This window comes from Daphnia pulicaria, chromosome 1 (assembly GCF_021234035.1).
Source record: "Daphnia pulicaria isolate SC F1-1A chromosome 1, SC_F0-13Bv2, whole genome shotgun sequence".
Taxonomy (NCBI): Eukaryota; Metazoa; Arthropoda; class Branchiopoda; order Diplostraca; family Daphniidae; genus Daphnia; species Daphnia pulicaria.
This window is the reverse complement of record NC_060913.1, coordinates 40,094,723-40,111,013: the sequence shown is the minus strand read 5'-3', so window position 1 is coordinate 40,111,013 and position 16,291 is coordinate 40,094,723. Positions and strand designations below refer to the sequence as shown.

The 16,291-nt window shown below is 39.9% G+C and overlaps 5 protein-coding genes across 9 annotated transcripts; 4 read left to right on the top strand and 1 right to left on the bottom strand.

Annotated features, from left to right (window-relative positions):
• Positions 1–65: 65 nt before the first annotated feature.
• LOC124320427 (ras-like GTP-binding protein RhoL) lies at positions 66–1,671 on the top strand. 2 transcript variants are annotated; one of them, XM_046783311.1, is made up of 5 exons: positions 66–344; positions 414–552; positions 639–756; positions 831–874; positions 948–1,669. In XM_046783311.1, exons 1-5 carry the CDS (start codon positions 211–213, stop codon positions 1,116–1,118), a joined length of 606 nt encoding a protein of 201 aa, XP_046639267.1. In that variant the 5' UTR covers positions 66–210; the 3' UTR covers positions 1,119–1,669. The 2 variants fall into 2 exon arrangements, with proteins under 2 accessions (XP_046639267.1, XP_046639268.1); XM_046783312.1 differs by having other exon boundaries at positions 67–344; positions 831–878; positions 948–1,671.
• A 475-nt stretch (positions 1,672–2,146) lies between these two features.
• Positions 2,147–5,927, top strand: LOC124320252 (inter-alpha-trypsin inhibitor heavy chain H4-like). 2 transcript variants are annotated; one of them, XM_046783042.1, is made up of 13 exons: positions 2,147–2,358; positions 2,431–2,609; positions 2,675–2,785; positions 2,864–2,978; positions 3,038–3,170; positions 3,246–3,421; positions 3,488–3,691; positions 3,752–4,699; positions 4,781–4,871; positions 5,021–5,128; positions 5,195–5,412; positions 5,487–5,644; positions 5,732–5,927. In XM_046783042.1, exons 1-13 carry the CDS (start codon positions 2,218–2,220, stop codon positions 5,823–5,825), a joined length of 2,676 nt encoding a protein of 891 aa, XP_046638998.1. In that variant the 5' UTR covers positions 2,147–2,217; the 3' UTR covers positions 5,826–5,927. The 2 variants fall into 2 exon arrangements, with proteins under 2 accessions (XP_046638998.1, XP_046638997.1); XM_046783041.1 differs by having other exon boundaries at positions 5,021–5,412.
• A 315-nt stretch (positions 5,928–6,242) lies between these two features.
• LOC124320277 (xaa-Pro aminopeptidase 1-like) lies at positions 6,243–9,892 on the top strand. The gene is made up of 16 exons (XM_046783083.1): positions 6,243–6,587; positions 6,708–6,903; positions 6,983–7,064; positions 7,127–7,306; positions 7,407–7,518; positions 7,591–7,701; positions 7,770–8,010; positions 8,073–8,193; positions 8,252–8,398; positions 8,464–8,566; positions 8,636–8,746; positions 8,815–9,048; positions 9,113–9,181; positions 9,254–9,330; positions 9,407–9,502; positions 9,578–9,892. The coding sequence occupies exons 1-16, from the start codon at positions 6,563–6,565 to the stop codon at positions 9,803–9,805; spliced, it is 2,133 nt and encodes a 710-aa protein (XP_046639039.1). The 5' UTR covers positions 6,243–6,562; the 3' UTR covers positions 9,806–9,892.
• Positions 9,893–10,166: 274 nt separating this feature from the next.
• Positions 10,167–14,294, top strand: LOC124320244. Of its 3 annotated transcripts, none has more exons than XM_046783029.1 (10): positions 10,167–10,417; positions 10,485–10,733; positions 10,799–11,024; positions 11,087–12,563; positions 12,623–12,810; positions 12,870–13,196; positions 13,258–13,398; positions 13,466–13,541; positions 13,605–13,723; positions 13,823–14,294. In XM_046783029.1, the coding sequence occupies exons 2-10, from the start codon at positions 10,495–10,497 to the stop codon at positions 13,961–13,963; spliced, it is 2,934 nt and encodes a 977-aa protein (XP_046638985.1). In that variant the 5' UTR covers positions 10,167–10,417; positions 10,485–10,494; the 3' UTR covers positions 13,964–14,294. The 3 variants fall into 3 exon arrangements, with proteins under 3 accessions (XP_046638985.1, XP_046638983.1, XP_046638984.1); XM_046783027.1 differs by having other exon boundaries at positions 12,620–12,810; XM_046783028.1 differs by having other exon boundaries at positions 10,482–10,733; positions 12,620–12,810.
• LOC124320409 (translin-associated protein X-like) lies at positions 13,939–15,289 on the bottom strand. Its single transcript, XM_046783289.1, has 3 exons — positions 14,755–15,289; positions 14,327–14,594; positions 13,939–14,264 (listed from the first exon to the last, which is right to left on the bottom strand). Exons 1-3 carry the CDS (start codon positions 15,098–15,100, stop codon positions 14,087–14,089), a joined length of 792 nt encoding a protein of 263 aa, XP_046639245.1. The 5' UTR covers positions 15,101–15,289; the 3' UTR covers positions 13,939–14,086.
• Positions 15,290–16,291: the final 1,002 nt, after the last annotated feature.

Here is a 16,291-nt window from a genome sequence, read left to right as displayed (position 1 = left end):
TACACGACTAGTTCACAGGCCGGCGGGCATCTTTCGTCATTTCAAATTCCATTAACGTTTCAATCTTTAAATTTCTTATATGACTGTTGCGTGTGTTCGCGCGTGTTTATTATCTACTTGCCGCCAGACGCGTTACCATGGCGATCGTTATCTACTGTACACTCACTTGTACAATATCGGACTGGGTTTCTCTCTACTTAAGAAAACAAAATGGAAGGGAATAGAAGAGCAACAGATTTACAGTTGACTTTTATTGGTGTTCGTCACGTTGGCAAAACATCGCTTCTCCGATCCTACAATTCAGGACGATTCGATTCCAGCCAACTGAGTGATGATCAACAACGGTAGGCTGCATATTGATGCCATTCTTTGACTTGCCTTTACATTTACACGTTTTTTGTATACATACGAAGGATTACCATTACGGAAGACACAGTCCAAGACATCCAGGTGGATGGAATTTCGTACCTTTTCAGGCTGCGTGACACGTTCCTGAACTCGCCCGATCAATATTTCACGTCTGAACGCCTTTTCCCTCTTCAATGCCTCAACGTTAGTTCCTGAAATATTTTTCCCCCGTTATTTATTACCATTAAATTCAAAAGTATATTAATTAAATCAATAAAAATCAATAATAGACTACTGCTTTGGTTGCTTGCTACGCGGTGGATGATCGAGCATCTTTTATGAAGTTAAGAGAATTTATTCTTTTGGCTTCTCATTTTCTACCACCTGACACTCCCAGAATCATCGTTGGTAAGTTTACTATTGCGTGTTTAATTGTATTTAGCGATTGATGTACATTTTCTCGAATGTACTCGTTTTTATAGCCACAAAGATCGACCTTAGAGATTTAACCGAAACCAACAGCTGTGTGGGTACAACTTTGGATTGAAAATCAAATTGATCCATTTCATAAATTCCAATGGTCAAATTAAAATTTTCAGGTTAGCACAGCAGAGGGAAGGGCCATGAGCAGACAGATGAACGCAAACGCATTTGTGGAATGTTCGGCTCTTTCGGGTCAAAACCTCCGACAGGCTTTTGAAGAAGCCGCCAAAGCAGCAGTCAAACATCGATCTCAGATTAAAGAGAAGAAAAGATGCACGATATCGTGAGAAATAATAAAAGGACGACTGAATCTAAATTTGAATAATAGTGCGCCATTGCCTTTTTTTTTTAAACATGAATTGATCGAGCTTAAATAATAAAATAAATAATCTTTTGTGATTTCATTGTTGACCCTTAAAAATCTCACAAACAGGATGTAGATTTGATCAGTGGGTTTTTGCTGAGTTTTTTTTTATTGCACAATCACTGCGGGATTTTCCAGAACACGCAAATACAGTTCAAACGCCTCCAGACACCACCCGCCAGTAAATGCATAATGAATTGCGCCTTTTCCATTGACTCACTTTCAGAGTGCTGTATAAACCGGTTATTATTAGGAAATTCGCAAAGTTTAACTCGCAATTCATTCTTTTTCAATCATGGGCGTCTTCTCCGCCTCACATTGCTGGGGTTATTCACCGCTAAAACAGGAGCCCTGAAGGAGCGAAAAACAAGTTAAAATTATTATTTTCAGCTCACGACTTTTTTCGCAGTACCAGCCTTGGGCGAAATAAAAAAAACTTGAATTAAAATGTGTATTCAATAATTAGCTTTATTTTTATTTTCCGCATGGATACAAGAAAAATACAACAAATTTTAAAAAATATATTATTTTTCTTTAATTCTCAGCCCAAGGTGAACTTGACAACGTGACAACATGTGTTGTCCTTGAAGCCCGTTGGTTTTACTTTCGTGAGAGACACAAAAATACGCCCTTTTTAGATTTTAAAATTTAAATGTAGTGCCAGTTGTTCTTTTAGAGACCTCAGCTTTTTAACTGCGTCAAACTTGTTGTGTGAAAATGTAATAGCGTGGAAGATTTCTTTTAATCCCATTTCTCGAATTGTGTCAAATGTCATGTGCGACACATATGAATTCAAAATTAGCAATTCATGAATCACTTGGGATTTACCATGGGAAAAACCGAGAGCCAACATGACCAAAAAATTCCCTTCGGTGTTTTCCAAATACGAAAGAGAAGAAAGGTAAACAGAAAACACTAGCAGAAACGTAAACCACGTTGACCATAAGAGGAGAATTTTCTTGGTTGTCTGTGACAGTCATTCGTTCGGTGCCGGCCGAACAACATCTCGCAAACGTACAGCGATGGCGAAATTTTCGCAACTTCCTTCTCAATTGGCAGCAGTTTTAGTCTTGCTGCAGCTATGGCTGATGCTGGCAAGTGCTTCACCGACATGGGTCGTACGACGTGACGTGAAAAGCGCAACTGAAACTAATCCACAAGAGGTAAATTAGAACGGCAAATGTTAATTGGCCAAATTGCAACTATAGTATTAAATTTTGCAATATTACCATCAGGTACAAGATGTCCAAAACACTCAACCGCGAATTTATTTTATGGACATTGTGTCCGACATTCGGCTTCGTTACGCTTCGACCAAAGTCACGTCAAAAGTTTCCAATCCGTCCAGAAAAGCTCAGGAAGCCACTTTCCATATTGTTCTGCCGGAAACGGCATTCATTTCCGGCTTCTTAATGTAAGTTGCATTTAAAAAAAAACGTTTGAGAGCTATAGTAAAATCATGTTTGGACATTTTTACAGGGAAATTGACGGGAAAGAGTACAGAGCCAGTGTCAAAGAAAAGGAGAAAGCTCAAGAAGAATATCAGAGCGCCGTCGATGCGGGACAGTCTGCCGCTCAAGTCACCGCAAAGTAAATTTTTATCTTTTATTTATTTTTTAGTTTGTTAATAATCGGAAATTGATGAATGTCATCTCTTAATTGTTGCAGTGCTCGTAATGCCAATCAATTCACCGTGTCAGTTAACATTGAACCTGAGCAGAAAATATTTTTCAATTTGACGTACGAGGAGTTGCTGTCTCGACGCAAAGGAATTTACGAACATGTAAAACAAATTTTTTTATAAATTTATCCTACAGCTCAATAATTTGGTGGATTCAATAGGCAATTCACGTCACTCCGGGCTCAGTTGTACCGAAAATGAGCGTTCGTGTCAACATATTCGAGACACTTCCCATCAACAAAATCGCCGTCCCTCAATTGCGCGGAAATGACGTCGAACAAGATCACAATTCGAGTAAGATTAACTTTAACACTACATTTCTTTATTCCTTTTTTAAAACTTACATGCTAATTGTTTATTCTACTGCAGCTGAGAACGAGATAGCCAAAATCATCCGCACAAACGAAACCACCGTCGTGAGTGTCGTTTACGAGCCGACAGAGGCCGAGCAAATTAAAATCTCCAAGGATGGACTCCAGGGGCAGTTTGTCGTGCAATATGACGTCGATCGATCATCCATTGAAAAAAAAGGAGGAGAAATCCACGTAATTAAACAAAATGTCCACATTTTATTTTTTTGAAGTTATTTCATTTTTTAAATGTCAAATTAGGTGGTGGACGGATATTTTGTCCATTTCTTTGTCCCGGCTGATTTGCCGACGCTTCGCAAACACGTCATCTTTGTGCTGGACACGAGTGGCTCCATGGTCGGAACAAGAATTGAGCAAACCAAACAAGCCATGAATTCCATTTTAGATCAACTTAGAAAGGACGAGGATATTTTCAGTGTTGTCGAATTTTCATCGGCTGTCACGGTTCGTTCCGTAACAAACAAAAATTCGTTGCGCATTTCATTAAATTTTTGCATAATTTAGGAATGGGATTTGAGGAAACCTTACAAGGGACCTGATCCATATTATTATATGAACTCTCCGCCAGAAGACGCAACAGCTGTGCCACAAAATAATGAATCTGAAGTGAAATTCGGTCCTTATGACGACATTTTGGCGTATCCCGTAACGGAACAATCCGTCAAACGAGCCAAAGAATTTGTGGCCGCAATGGAAGTCACTTCTTCGACCAACATCAACGATGCCCTTTTGTTGGCCCTTAAAAACAGCCAGTCGGTTCAATCACGAGTCCGTCTCACGCCCATCATCATCTTCCTGACTGACGGTGAACCGACGGCGAGCGTCACTGACACAACGGAAATTCTGAAAAATGTCCGCAAAGGCAACAGCGACGATGTCGTCAGCATTTTCTGTTTGGCCTTTGGTACGGGCACCGATTACCAATTTCTGACGAAAATTTCTAGTCAAAATCGCGGATTCTCACGGAAAATCTACGAAGCTGCCGACGCCACCCTCCAGCTGAAAGGATTTTTCGACGAAGTGGCCTCACCGCTGCTCAGCAATGTCAACTTTGTTTACAACAACAACGGGCCGGTTAAACATGACGTCACCGAGACTAACGTGCCAAACTTCTTTAGAGGCACTGAATTCGTGGTGGCTGGACGGATTGATCCCAAATTCAACCTGAGTGCATCCATCAGTGGAACCGGAGTCAGTGGTTCCTTTTTGTTTCCCAATATTAGTCCCATCATGAGGATTTGTGGCCCACGGGTTACAACATTTGGCTGTCCCGACATCTTAGTACCAGCTGCCCCTAATGTCACGGTTGTTACGAAGCCGAAAAAGAGTTTTTCATTGGAAAAGATTTGGGCGTACATGACGATCCAAGACATGTTGAGGAAACGCCAAATTATCGACGATGCCAAGAGAATCGTCGAAATTAACCAAAAGGCTCTGAATCTCTCCCTTACGGTAAGTTTTATCGTTACTTTTAAGACCAAAATTTTGCTAACCAATTATAAATAAATATACATTTTCATTTTATGCCAACAGTATGATTTTGTTACACCTCTGACGTCACTTGTGGTTGTGAAACCCAATAGCACAGCGACTGCGGCTGATCTCCGTCCTGCGGACGCTAACGGTAAACTGAATTGTTAAATAGAAGTGAAATAATAGCTAATAGCAGTTGCCGATATCCGCCCTACTGTATTATGTAGTTCCTTTTGGAAACCTTATTGCTCAATGACTAATCGCTCGTAAATAACAGCCCGTGTTATTTAACATTTTCAGATGTTGCTGCGGTTCAGTTTCAGTCCTTGACAGGTGTCAGTTTGAAGCGACCTTCTAGCTTTTTAGCTAGTCCTTATGGTGGCGTTCGTGTTTCTGCTGGACCTCATAGTTCATCAGCTATACCCATACATATGCCACATTCTTTGTCGACAAAGAATGTTGCTTCAGTTCCCCGCACAACGACGCGGGGACCATTGCCCACTTCTACCATCCAGCCCGGAACAACTGTTACAACAACACAAATCGTTGCGGAAGCTGTAACTGAAGTAGCTCAGGGTGAATCCGTACCATTTTCTCCTAAAGAATGGATCCAGCAGTTTGACCGTAATCAGACTCATGTTAAAGTCCCATTCGGCAACCACAGCCGAGAACTTTTATGGCAAAAGGAGAATGTAAATCTTTTGAATTCATAACATTCGCAAATCAATTTTTAAAATAATTTCTCGTTTCTATACCGATCTCGTAGCAATCCGAGTCTTCCGATAACGATAAGTGGTGCAAGACTCCTTCCGCTCACGTTGTTTGCAAGTCAATTTGGGAGTGCTCCCATTACGTGCGAGGTATCTCTACTTTGTATAACACGTTGGAGGTGGACGCCCAATCCGCTTGCATTATTGATGACAAGTAAGCATTTTCATTTTTTAGAATTTTGATTTGTCCATTCTTGTGATTCTTGCATCTTATTTAACGTGAATATTTGCGTTCATTCAGATATGTCGGTATCTGCTGTGATGACACCAGCCCAGAACCCCTCCCAGTGGTCCTGAAGATACAACCAGCACGACTGGATTCGGTCCGAAATTGAGTTAGAAGTCGTTGCGGTTTCATTTATGATGGCGAATTGATTGTATTATTGTTGTAAACGCTTTACTAATAGTATCGTATGCAATACAGAAATGGAAAATCATTTCGCTCCAATACTAGAAAATATCATTTGAATAATCTATTTTTGACGTGTAATTTATAATTAGAAGCGCAAGCGCAAGCGCACTGAAAATGAAAGATCACGCAGAAGAACAATCCTGCATATATTTTAACATTCAAGCGGAATGTGAAGTAACTCAAATGTACTGGACTCTCACCAAAGGAAAAGGAATGCCACACGGTACTGTTGTAAAATGCAGTTCGTGCGGATTCATAAAATTATCTCGTAAAATTATAACTTTTGAGCAGCCACAGACCAAGGGAACTTGTACTGTTGATATCGAGTGCACGTGAGGATTATATAGTGCTTGAGCTGGTTATTATTGTCAATTCAAAGATTAGGAACGTTTTGATGATAACAAGTTCAACTTTTGCTACCGGTGTGGTGTTGTTTGGTGTCTTTAGCCATGCACTGATATAGCAAGCAAACACTCTCCGCACAGATAGGGCACAGTTTACAGTTGAAAGTCATCGCAAACAAGCTAACTGAAAGACTGCTGCGCATCGAAATCTTGTTCGATACAATAAAACCTGGCTAGTACAAAGAGCAAACCTCTAGTCGAAACTCTTCGCCTGTCGGTGAAAGGTGTGACGCTGTGAGAACCTGCACTTACAGAAATGACACTGGACTCGGGAAAATTCGGTATCTGTTACACTCTTGATTTTGCACTTTCACGTTTGATGTTTAACTGTGTGCCAAATTCCTTTTGATTATAACAAATGTTTCTTATTATTTCTTTTTTTTTTTCAAATTCAAATACAGTTTTATTTGCGGGGATTTTTATCGTGGTGCTGGTGAATTTGACTGAAAGTGGGCCAGTAGCACTGAGAAATGCCGGAGACTGGGATAGTGTGCCCTCAATCGGCACCCACTTGGTAAGAAAACGTTCACCTACTGTGAACGAACGTCCGGGTTGCAAACAAGGAGCGATTCCCTCACCTAACCGTGTCAACACCACGTAAGTGTCTGGACAAACTTCACAACTTGTTTTGCAAGATTAGGAATGAATTGAAATTTAATCCTTTTGCATTAATAAGACAACGACTCATCGATCTCCGGGAACAAATGGCTACCTACAAAATCTCGGCCTACATTGTCACAAGCGACAATGCCCACCAGGTGAGTTCAAATTAAATGTTATGCAGTCGATACAAATTCTTAAAAACATTCGATTCTCGTAGGGAGAAGAGGTGTCACCCCATGATCACAGACGAGAGTTTATTTGCGGCCTCAGTGGCAGCGCTGGAACGGCCGTTATCACCAAAGATGCTGCGGCCGTTTGGACTGACGGCCGTTACTTTTTGCAGGCCGAAAATGAGCTCGACTGCAACTGGATCCTAATGAAGCAAGGCGAAGCTGGGGTATTTAGTGTGGTCATTTGTACCTGTTTTTATTGTTCATGATTTGTCTGCGCTTTTATTGCGCTATAATACTACAGTGCATATCTTTATTGCTTTGAAGGTACCATCAATAACGGGATGGCTTAAAGAGGTCTTGGCTGACAGTGACGTGGTGGCCGCTGATCCAACGCTTATCGGCACAACCACTTGGCAAAGCAACGAGAAAGAACTGGGTACGCATTTGATAAAGGTTTATTTATTCCCGTAAAAATTTAACTTGATCCGCTTATTATCTCGTTTTATAGCGCCCATCACGTTTGAACCATTGCTCACTAATTTGATCGATGAAATTTGGACCACTGGTCGACCGCCACTCAACGATAAACCTGGATTCGTTCTTCATTTAAATTATTCGGGTAATTTTGGAATTAATTTTGGAATTTCCGCAAAGAAATAACGAATGATGTATGCGTGGTGAAATTAGGTGTGTCATGGCAGGACAAAGTAGAAAGGCTAAGAGCGGAGCTGCCTAAACAAGGTGCTGACGCTTTAGTTATCACAGCGCTGGATGAAGTTGCCTGGTTGCTCAATATCAGAGGTTTCGATGTGCCAAATCATCCAGTTACGTTGGCATACATGTACGTTTCAATGGATAAGCTCGTCCTTTTTGCCGATACAAATAAGATTAACAGTCCTGAAATGCAGACTCATCTGACCGGTGTTACGTAAGTGATAACTTTGTGACAAATTCAATTGTTCTCTTTTACTGATGTGCTTTCTTTCACAGTCAACTACCTTATAATGAATTCGTGGCTAAATTATCTGAACTGGCGGAATCGGCTAGCATGGTCCTCATTCCTAGTCAGTTTGTCTACACGGGAGGATCAAGTTACGCCGTTTACAATGCTGTACGCATCTTTACCATAATTATGGAATTCTCAAACTTAAAAAAGATGATTTTTGTAGATACCGGAAGGAAAGAGGTTATTGAAAACCTCGCCAGTGTTGATGATGAAAGCCATGAAGAACACAGTTGAAGCAGACGGTATGATGAACGCTCACCTAAAGGACGCTGTAGCTCTTTGCGATGTGATATCGTTAATGGTTGAAGAGGTAAATTATAAATCGTGATTCTGTATTAATTCACCGTTAACCATCGCCTCATTTGTGAACCTCAGATGCCGAAAGGTGTGGCTTGGGATGAGCTTAAAGTGAGCGCAGAGCTCCTCAAATATCGGGCTGAACAGAAAGTCAATCAAGGCGCAAGTTTTACTACCATCGGTACGAGTAACCCATCACTGCACATTAGCAATACCCATCCGTAATGTGTGATAATAATTTTTCATTTAGCTGGATATGGTTCCAACGGTGCCATCATTCACTATTCTCCATCGGCAGAGACTAACAAGGTCATTGGGAACACTAGCTTGTTCCTCCTGGATTCGGGTGGCCAGTATTATGGTAAATTTGAAATACTATTACAAATACTACTCTTTTTATCTAGCTCACACACTTTTTGTGTTGCGAAGACGGTACAACTGACGTGACCCGTACGCTACACTTCGGAACCCCGACCGCCGAGCAAAAGAAAGCTTACACTCTTGTACTCATGGGCCACTTGGATCTTGCCCGTCTGGTGTTCCCTAGAACATCTAAAGACGGACGTGTTGACGTATTAGCCCGTGCTCCTCTTTTCGAACAAGGTCTGGATTTCCTCCACGGTACCGGACACGGGATAGGACATTTCGGTAGCATTCACGAAAGTACGTAACATAATTTGAATCAAAATAATTTGGTTGATAATCAATAGATTTTTAATATTAAAAGGTCCAACGCGCGTTGCTATTGGCAGCTCAGTGGAAAGCAAATTTGAGGAAAATTACTTCTTTTCTGATGGTATGAATAATTTTTTTGTTGTTGTTGTTCTCAAGTTCAAAATAATAATAGAATTTCAAATTTTGAAAATAGAGCCCGGCTATTATAAGGCAGGAGATTTTGGAATTCGTATCGAAAGCATTCTGCGTGTGGTCAATACAACTTTTAAGGTAATTTAATTTGAAATTATTATCCTTATTAATGAAAAGTTTTTTAATTAATATTGTTTGACGGTTGACATGATAGACAGAGTTTCCAGACCGATTTTTTCGCTTTGAGGCAGTAACTTTAGTACCTTTTGAAAGGAAGTTAATTGAAATTGACATGCTGAACGATGGTCAGGTATAATAAAAAAATTGACAGAGAGTGATGGATCGTGCATCGTGATTATTTTTAATCATTAATGTGTGTCATCAGATCGATTACATAAATGAATACTACACGCTGATCCGTAAGAAGGTTGGAGCTGAAATGCAGAAACAAGGAAGAACTAGAGCTTACAATTGGCTTATGAGCCAAACAGAGCCACTCCAATTGACTATTGATTCCGGAAATGCTTCTGCTATGAACAAACCCATCGGGGTGGGAATTTTGGCACAGGTTTTAATTTCACTTTTACTATCTTATTATATTGTTAAAAATTAAGACAAATAGTGTTAGTGTACTCAATATACATGTGGAAGCATCATGGAACTTGATGCAGTGCAATACAAGTTAATGTACCATAGCAAATAGTGGTTATACACTTAAATTCAATCACAATGTAGCACATTTGTAACAAAAACCTCTTTTGTCGTGAGTCTAAAATAAACGGAAATATTTACGTCATTTTTTAAAATAATAAATAAATAAATTTTAATTTTAGTTTTTATTTCGATTTCAATTTCAATCATGTGGTCAATTAGGTATCACATCCGACCCCCCATCGTAAATAGCGTAGATCGTAAAACCCGCCTTTTTACCCGAAGTGTAAAGTCGACGAATAGATGGCGTCTACGTTTAAATATTACAGAATTACAGACGAAATGCCAACAAGGCATCTCCACTCCACTGTTGAAAAAAATAGTATTTACGAATTACAAGATTCACGTTATTAGAATTGTATTTCGTCCTATTTAAAATCAAGAGAATTTCGTTGATTTCACAACCTATTATTTTTTTTTGTGATCGAATCTTGCATTTTAAGATTAGTCTTCAATGGTGATAGAGAAAAGACGATGACCGGTGTTGAATTTTGTTAAATTGACAGTTTCAAAAGTATGTTTAAATATTTCGTTTATTGCAACGTGTTTATGAAACCAGCGAGGTATTTTGTCTGATGCAGGATAGATAAAATGATGCCAAATGGAGGAAATATGAACCCTTGGATGTCTCATCAGTGGTACAACCCTGCAGCGTCACTTGGATCTAATCAGGCGCAAGGAATGGTTGACGTTAATGCTCTCCACATGATGGCTTCACAACAATTCCCACATCAATATGGTGCAGGGATTCTTCCTGTGGCACCTGCTTGGAATGATGTGTCTTCCCAGTCTCAATGGATGCAGCAATGGCAATCCAATTTCCAAACCAAGTATATGAATATAAATCATGAGAAATTTGCTGTAATGTTGAATAATTCATTTTTATTTTCATCAGTTGGGGCAATAATTTTGCTCCTAATGCCCAACCTCCACCCCCACCCCCACCTGCCAACACATCAGTTGTTCCACAGATACCTCCGCCACCACCTCAGGAAAAGGCTCCAGAACATGTAGCTGACAGTATTATGTCAGAGGAAGAAAAGAATTTTGATATTCAATTTAAAGAATGGGAAGGGAAATTTCAAGCTTGGAAAGAAGAAAATAAAAACCATCCAGACAAGGTAACTTATTCCTAAGTCACTTAATTGTGTGCTTTAATCCAATCAAATAATTCTTTACACAGGCAGCACTTGCTGTTTATGAAGCCCAATGGAAAACTTGGCGCGAACAATTGATTCAAAATCGAGAAAAATTGCGAAAAAAACGAGAAGAATCTGTGGCCAAACAGAATCAAATTATGGAACAATCGAAAAATTGCATTGATGACTTGAGTCATTTAGCTCTTCGCCAGGCGACGCAACCAACTAGTAACAATGAAAGTCGTGAAGATATTCCGTATCACTTCCAGCCTAAGATGCCCAATACTCCTGGGCAACCGTTGATGACGTCGTCACAACACAATCTATATTCAAATCACGCACCAAACTCGAGCACAAATTTACACGTAGCTGGGCATTCTTCTAAACTTCATGTTCCCCAAAATTATCAAAATAAGGGAGACAGTGAACATAGTTTGAGCGGTGGAAGAACGAACCAATTGCCTGGTGGCAGTTTGCCACCTAACCGGTTTGACTATTCATCGCGGCAGTTACATGAGGAGTTTCGCGACCATCGTGTGTCCCATTCTGTAGCTGACCTTCAATCGAATAGAATGCCTAATAAACCACCACACCCACTACTTACAAACTTCGATCCGGCTCAAAAGCAATTTGATCTTCCTCTCCAAAGGCCTGGTCAACACCAGCCAGGTTTGGATTTCCAAGACATGAGACAGCGGCAGCTCGATATACCACCTAGGCTTCAGAATCGCGACTATCACCACGAAAATATTCAACATAATCAGCCTATGTTGCCAGCGAATCTGCGAGAGTTGAACGTCCCACAAGGGTTTCAGCCGCCAGCGCGTGGAATGTTAGAGTCTTCTCAGAGTGCTGCCAATTTTGTGAGTCCCGCCAATAATGTCGATGAAGATCTCAGAACGTTTCCTTCGGCATCGTCAGCTGAAACGGCAGCCAATCTTTTCCGAAAGCGCGCAATGCGCGGAAAGGGTGATGGACCGCGCTTTGTCCCCTACAAAACTCCTGATATGCCTGTGCAAATGAACCAGAAAGTTGAAACTGGCTTGGAAGGAAAAGTCCGTCCACGTATCGAGGAGCGATTGGCCGAACACGCAGAAATTAAGCTTTCTGCTTTGCCCCCAATGACAAATCTCGCTGGTCCTTTAGTTAGAGACCACGAAATACCAGTTAAGAAGGTTGGTGCAATCATGGAACCCATCGTGTTTGAATACAACCATCGCCCGGGACAGCGTGGCCGCTTTGCCGAACCAATCTCCATCGATAGTTCCCGTGCTAAACAACCGCAAATTGAATCTTCAGACAGCAAGGTCATCAATCGTAAGATTGAGATTGTTGTTCCCAAAGCCCACGCCATTTTGCCAGCAGCTCCGAAAAATGTCCCTGTCGAAAAAAGTCCAGTAAAACCAGCCCCTCTACCACTTTTCCCCTCTGCAGCGGCTATACAAATACAAGAAAATCCGTATCCAAAACCGCAACCTCAATTACTGCCTGATCCACCTGCCGAAGATAAACGACCAAACGGTATTTTACTGCGAACTAATAGGTTGAATATTTGATAATCATTACTATTTAATCAGTAGGTCTAGTGTTGTCTCAACAAACCGTATCTGAGCCTTCAGAAATGGAGATCGTACCTGCAGAAATAGAAATAGTGATGGTAGAAGATCTCTTACTGCCTCCTGGGCGTTACGGCCGTCCTTCGAAAATTGTGGTTATCCTACGCGGTCTTCCAGGATCGGGTAAAAGCCACTTGGCCCGTTCAATAAAGGTTTGTTTCCAATTTTTTGTTGTTGTTCAAATCTTAACAAGAGTTTATCTGTTCTTCAGGAAAAGGAAGTGTTGATGGGTGGATCAGCCCCTCGAATTTTATCTATCGATGATTATTATCTAATGGATGATGGTACTAGCCCTGTTCCTTGGCAAGAAGACCAGGAAGAGCAATATCGGCAGAGTTTGTTGAAATCTCTCAAGAAAAATCTTGATGATGGCCATTTTTCCTTCATCATTGTGGATGCTCTTCACATTAAGGCGAGCGACATTCTGGAGGTACACAATGCGGCGCGGAGTCGTGCGTTCTCCGTTTTCCTAGTCGACTTGCCTGATGACCTGAGGCGTACTGGGACAAATAGAAAATGTACAGAAAAGGATCTCGAGGTGATTTTTTGTTTATTTGTAGAATTTGATTGTAATGTAAAATTTAATTGCTATTTAATAGAAAATGAAAAGTGAGTGGCAAGAGGCGCCGATTGAGGACCTTCCGCGTTTAGATATTCGTTGGTTATTACAAGGAGTTGTTGAAGAGCGGATCCCTACTCCCGATGATGTTGTTACATCAACGACAGTCCTCATTGATGAAGTATTTTATATCTAAAATGTTTTGTAAAAGCTAACGAACAAATTCGCATGTCTTTTTTATTTCGAAGGATTCGCAAGGAAGTCCAAACGAAAATCCAGCTGTGAGCAAATGGGAAACGATGGAACAAACGGAAGAAAAATTAGGTAAAGAAACCATGTTGATACGCTATTAATCCAGTTAAAAAATACGCGTTCTATTTCCTTTAGACCGATTGGATGGTATCGTCAAACGAAAATCGGAGAAACCTGCTTCGATGGAAGATTGGTTACAATCTGGATTACCAGACGATTATGATGATCGTAAATGTTTGGAAGGAAAAAAACGGGTAAATTTATGTTGGTCTAATGTTACGTGGCACTGTTTCAGTGTTTTGTGTTTTTGTTGCATTTGTTAAAACATATTCTCGCTTTCAAATATTGTTCAGGTTCGTTGGGCCGATGTTGAAGAAAAAATGCAACAAAAGAAGATGCGTGATTTGGGATTTGTAGTGGGACAAACCAATTGGTCTAGAATGACGGATCCAACATTTGGAGAGTCGGCTCTTACGAAAACCAAGTATATTTGATGAGTGATCTGAGTCGAATCATACACGAAGCCATACGCTCAAAACGTACATTTTGTTGTGAGACAAACAAGAAAAAAATATATCACGGATTTTCCACGTTCCACCGTGCTGTCGCCTATGGTATCAGTCGTACTCTTCGTTCCATGTTGGATTGTCATCGCTTAAAACCGCTTTGGCCGCCAAAAGTTCTTTGGGAATCTCACTTCCTCTAACTTGGACAGTGTAACAAGCAGTTTCTACTTTTTGCAAACTTTGTCTTGAAACTTGCAACTTGCGTTTCAGCTCACGCTGAAATCCAAGGCTACAATCAAAATAAATTGAGATTACATTTCAAAATATGATTCAACTTGAAATTTAGCCTACTTTAGACTTGATAATGCCTCGTGGATTTTTCGTAAAGACATACAAGTGTTGAAAACAAGTTGAGTTTCTCCTCGACCCACAGCGTTAATGCACAAACGCATGAGCTCGCCGGTCAAATCAGCAATACCAAGTAAGTACTCATAAACTGGTACTGGAACTTTCAATTCTTCTGGGTAGGTTAGCCTACTCTGTACTTCTTCAAGATTAATTAAATTTCCATCTCTGAGGAACTGAAGGAAGCTTATAGCCTCAATGAATTCTTGGAGACCTAATTCAATACATAATAAATGGCTTAAATAATTTTCAAATCAATGTTACATACAGAATATTTTGTAAATTTAAGTCTGCAAGGAATATATGAAGTACTTGCCAACAAGAACACAGAATAGCATTAACATGATTCTGTGAAGATAATTGCAAAAATGTACCTGGTGAGTAAGCTCGAACATAATGATGATGATCCTGTCCCACCAATTCTTTTGCCAAACGATTCCATGAAGAGTTGATAACAACCTGTAACTTTACTTCAGCTTCATTACATATCTTCATTTTGGATGTCTCATCTTGAACTCGGTGAAGCAAAAAAATTACTCTTTTGCTTTCAATGGTAATATCTCTGCTTAGTTTAACGACACGTTCATAACGATCGTGGTGCGTATCCAATTTTTTTGAGCAATCACTAAAAAAAGCCTGAATCTCGGGGTCAAATGATTCTTCTGGTTCAATTAAAGGTGTTGCCACCGAAGGTTGTATTTTTGACGGTGCCGTTTCCATTTTTAATTTTAAAAAGACTTTAAAGTCCTAATGCAATTCTAATCGATTCACTTTAGTTTGAGATCACAAAACAATTCTAAGTCTCTTTCGAGCAAGAAAAACCATGAAAATTCGAAAACTGTTCGTCTGCTTCATATACTTACTGTTGCCAAGTTTGTCTTTTATGGTATACACGACAAACAATTCAAATTTTAACAAATCTCTCCTAAATCGAGAGAAACAAAAAAAATCGAGATTTTATGACTAAGAAATTTTAAGAAATACAAAAATATTACAGCATCTGTAATCTTAATTAAGTTTACCAATTATGGAAATTTCGTCTTTCCCTCTCTTCCTTTTGAGTTTTGACTACCATGCTGGTCTGGATGCTGCTGAATTTCGACTCCCAGCCTTATGTCTTCAACCTTGATGTGTCTGAACTCTGACTCAGTTGTTAGTTAACTCGTTTAAGATGTCTGTCATCATCTTATCGCACGTTTTGTCAGAACCATAGAAGAGAACAAGTGGATATTATCACAATCACGTGAGTTGTTCAAGAATTAACTTGCTGTAAAGTAAGGAGTCAAATAGTCACGACATTCACGACTTTATGGGTATGGACTAATTGGACGGATTGGGATTATTCAAGAAGTTCATCATAATCTGAAAAACATGATCATGGCACATCGTTTGAGGTACGGGCAAAGGTTAAAATTCCATTTTTAGATTAATAGTGGATGCATGTGTTTGGCTAACCCCAGTAGCCTGTGTTATTGAATTACGGTATTCATTACTGCGCTATCCCGTGAGCACGTGTCGTAAAGATACAGATAACATTTAACTTTAATGGCCAAGCCACTTGCAATGTTTTTCAGATCATGTTCATTTCTTGAGCATTTCAAAATCTAGTTTCTGGAAAAAAAAATTTGAATAGATCACTTAAAAACTAAATCAAACGAGGTTATATATGATTAGACGGTTTATTGAGAATTTAATATTTCAGTCCGATTAACTTAATATCCCAGTTATTATTTTCTAGAATTAGTTTACATGTAATATTTTAGTTTTATAATCTGTGGGTAAAACACCGTGTCCCGAGAGGCGAATTCTTGCATTTGTAACTAGAGATGCACGTGTTAAGAGTGCCGACGCGTTGTTCGACCTCTTCTACGCCAGTTACGACTCAAAACATTCAAAACGCCCCCATTCTCC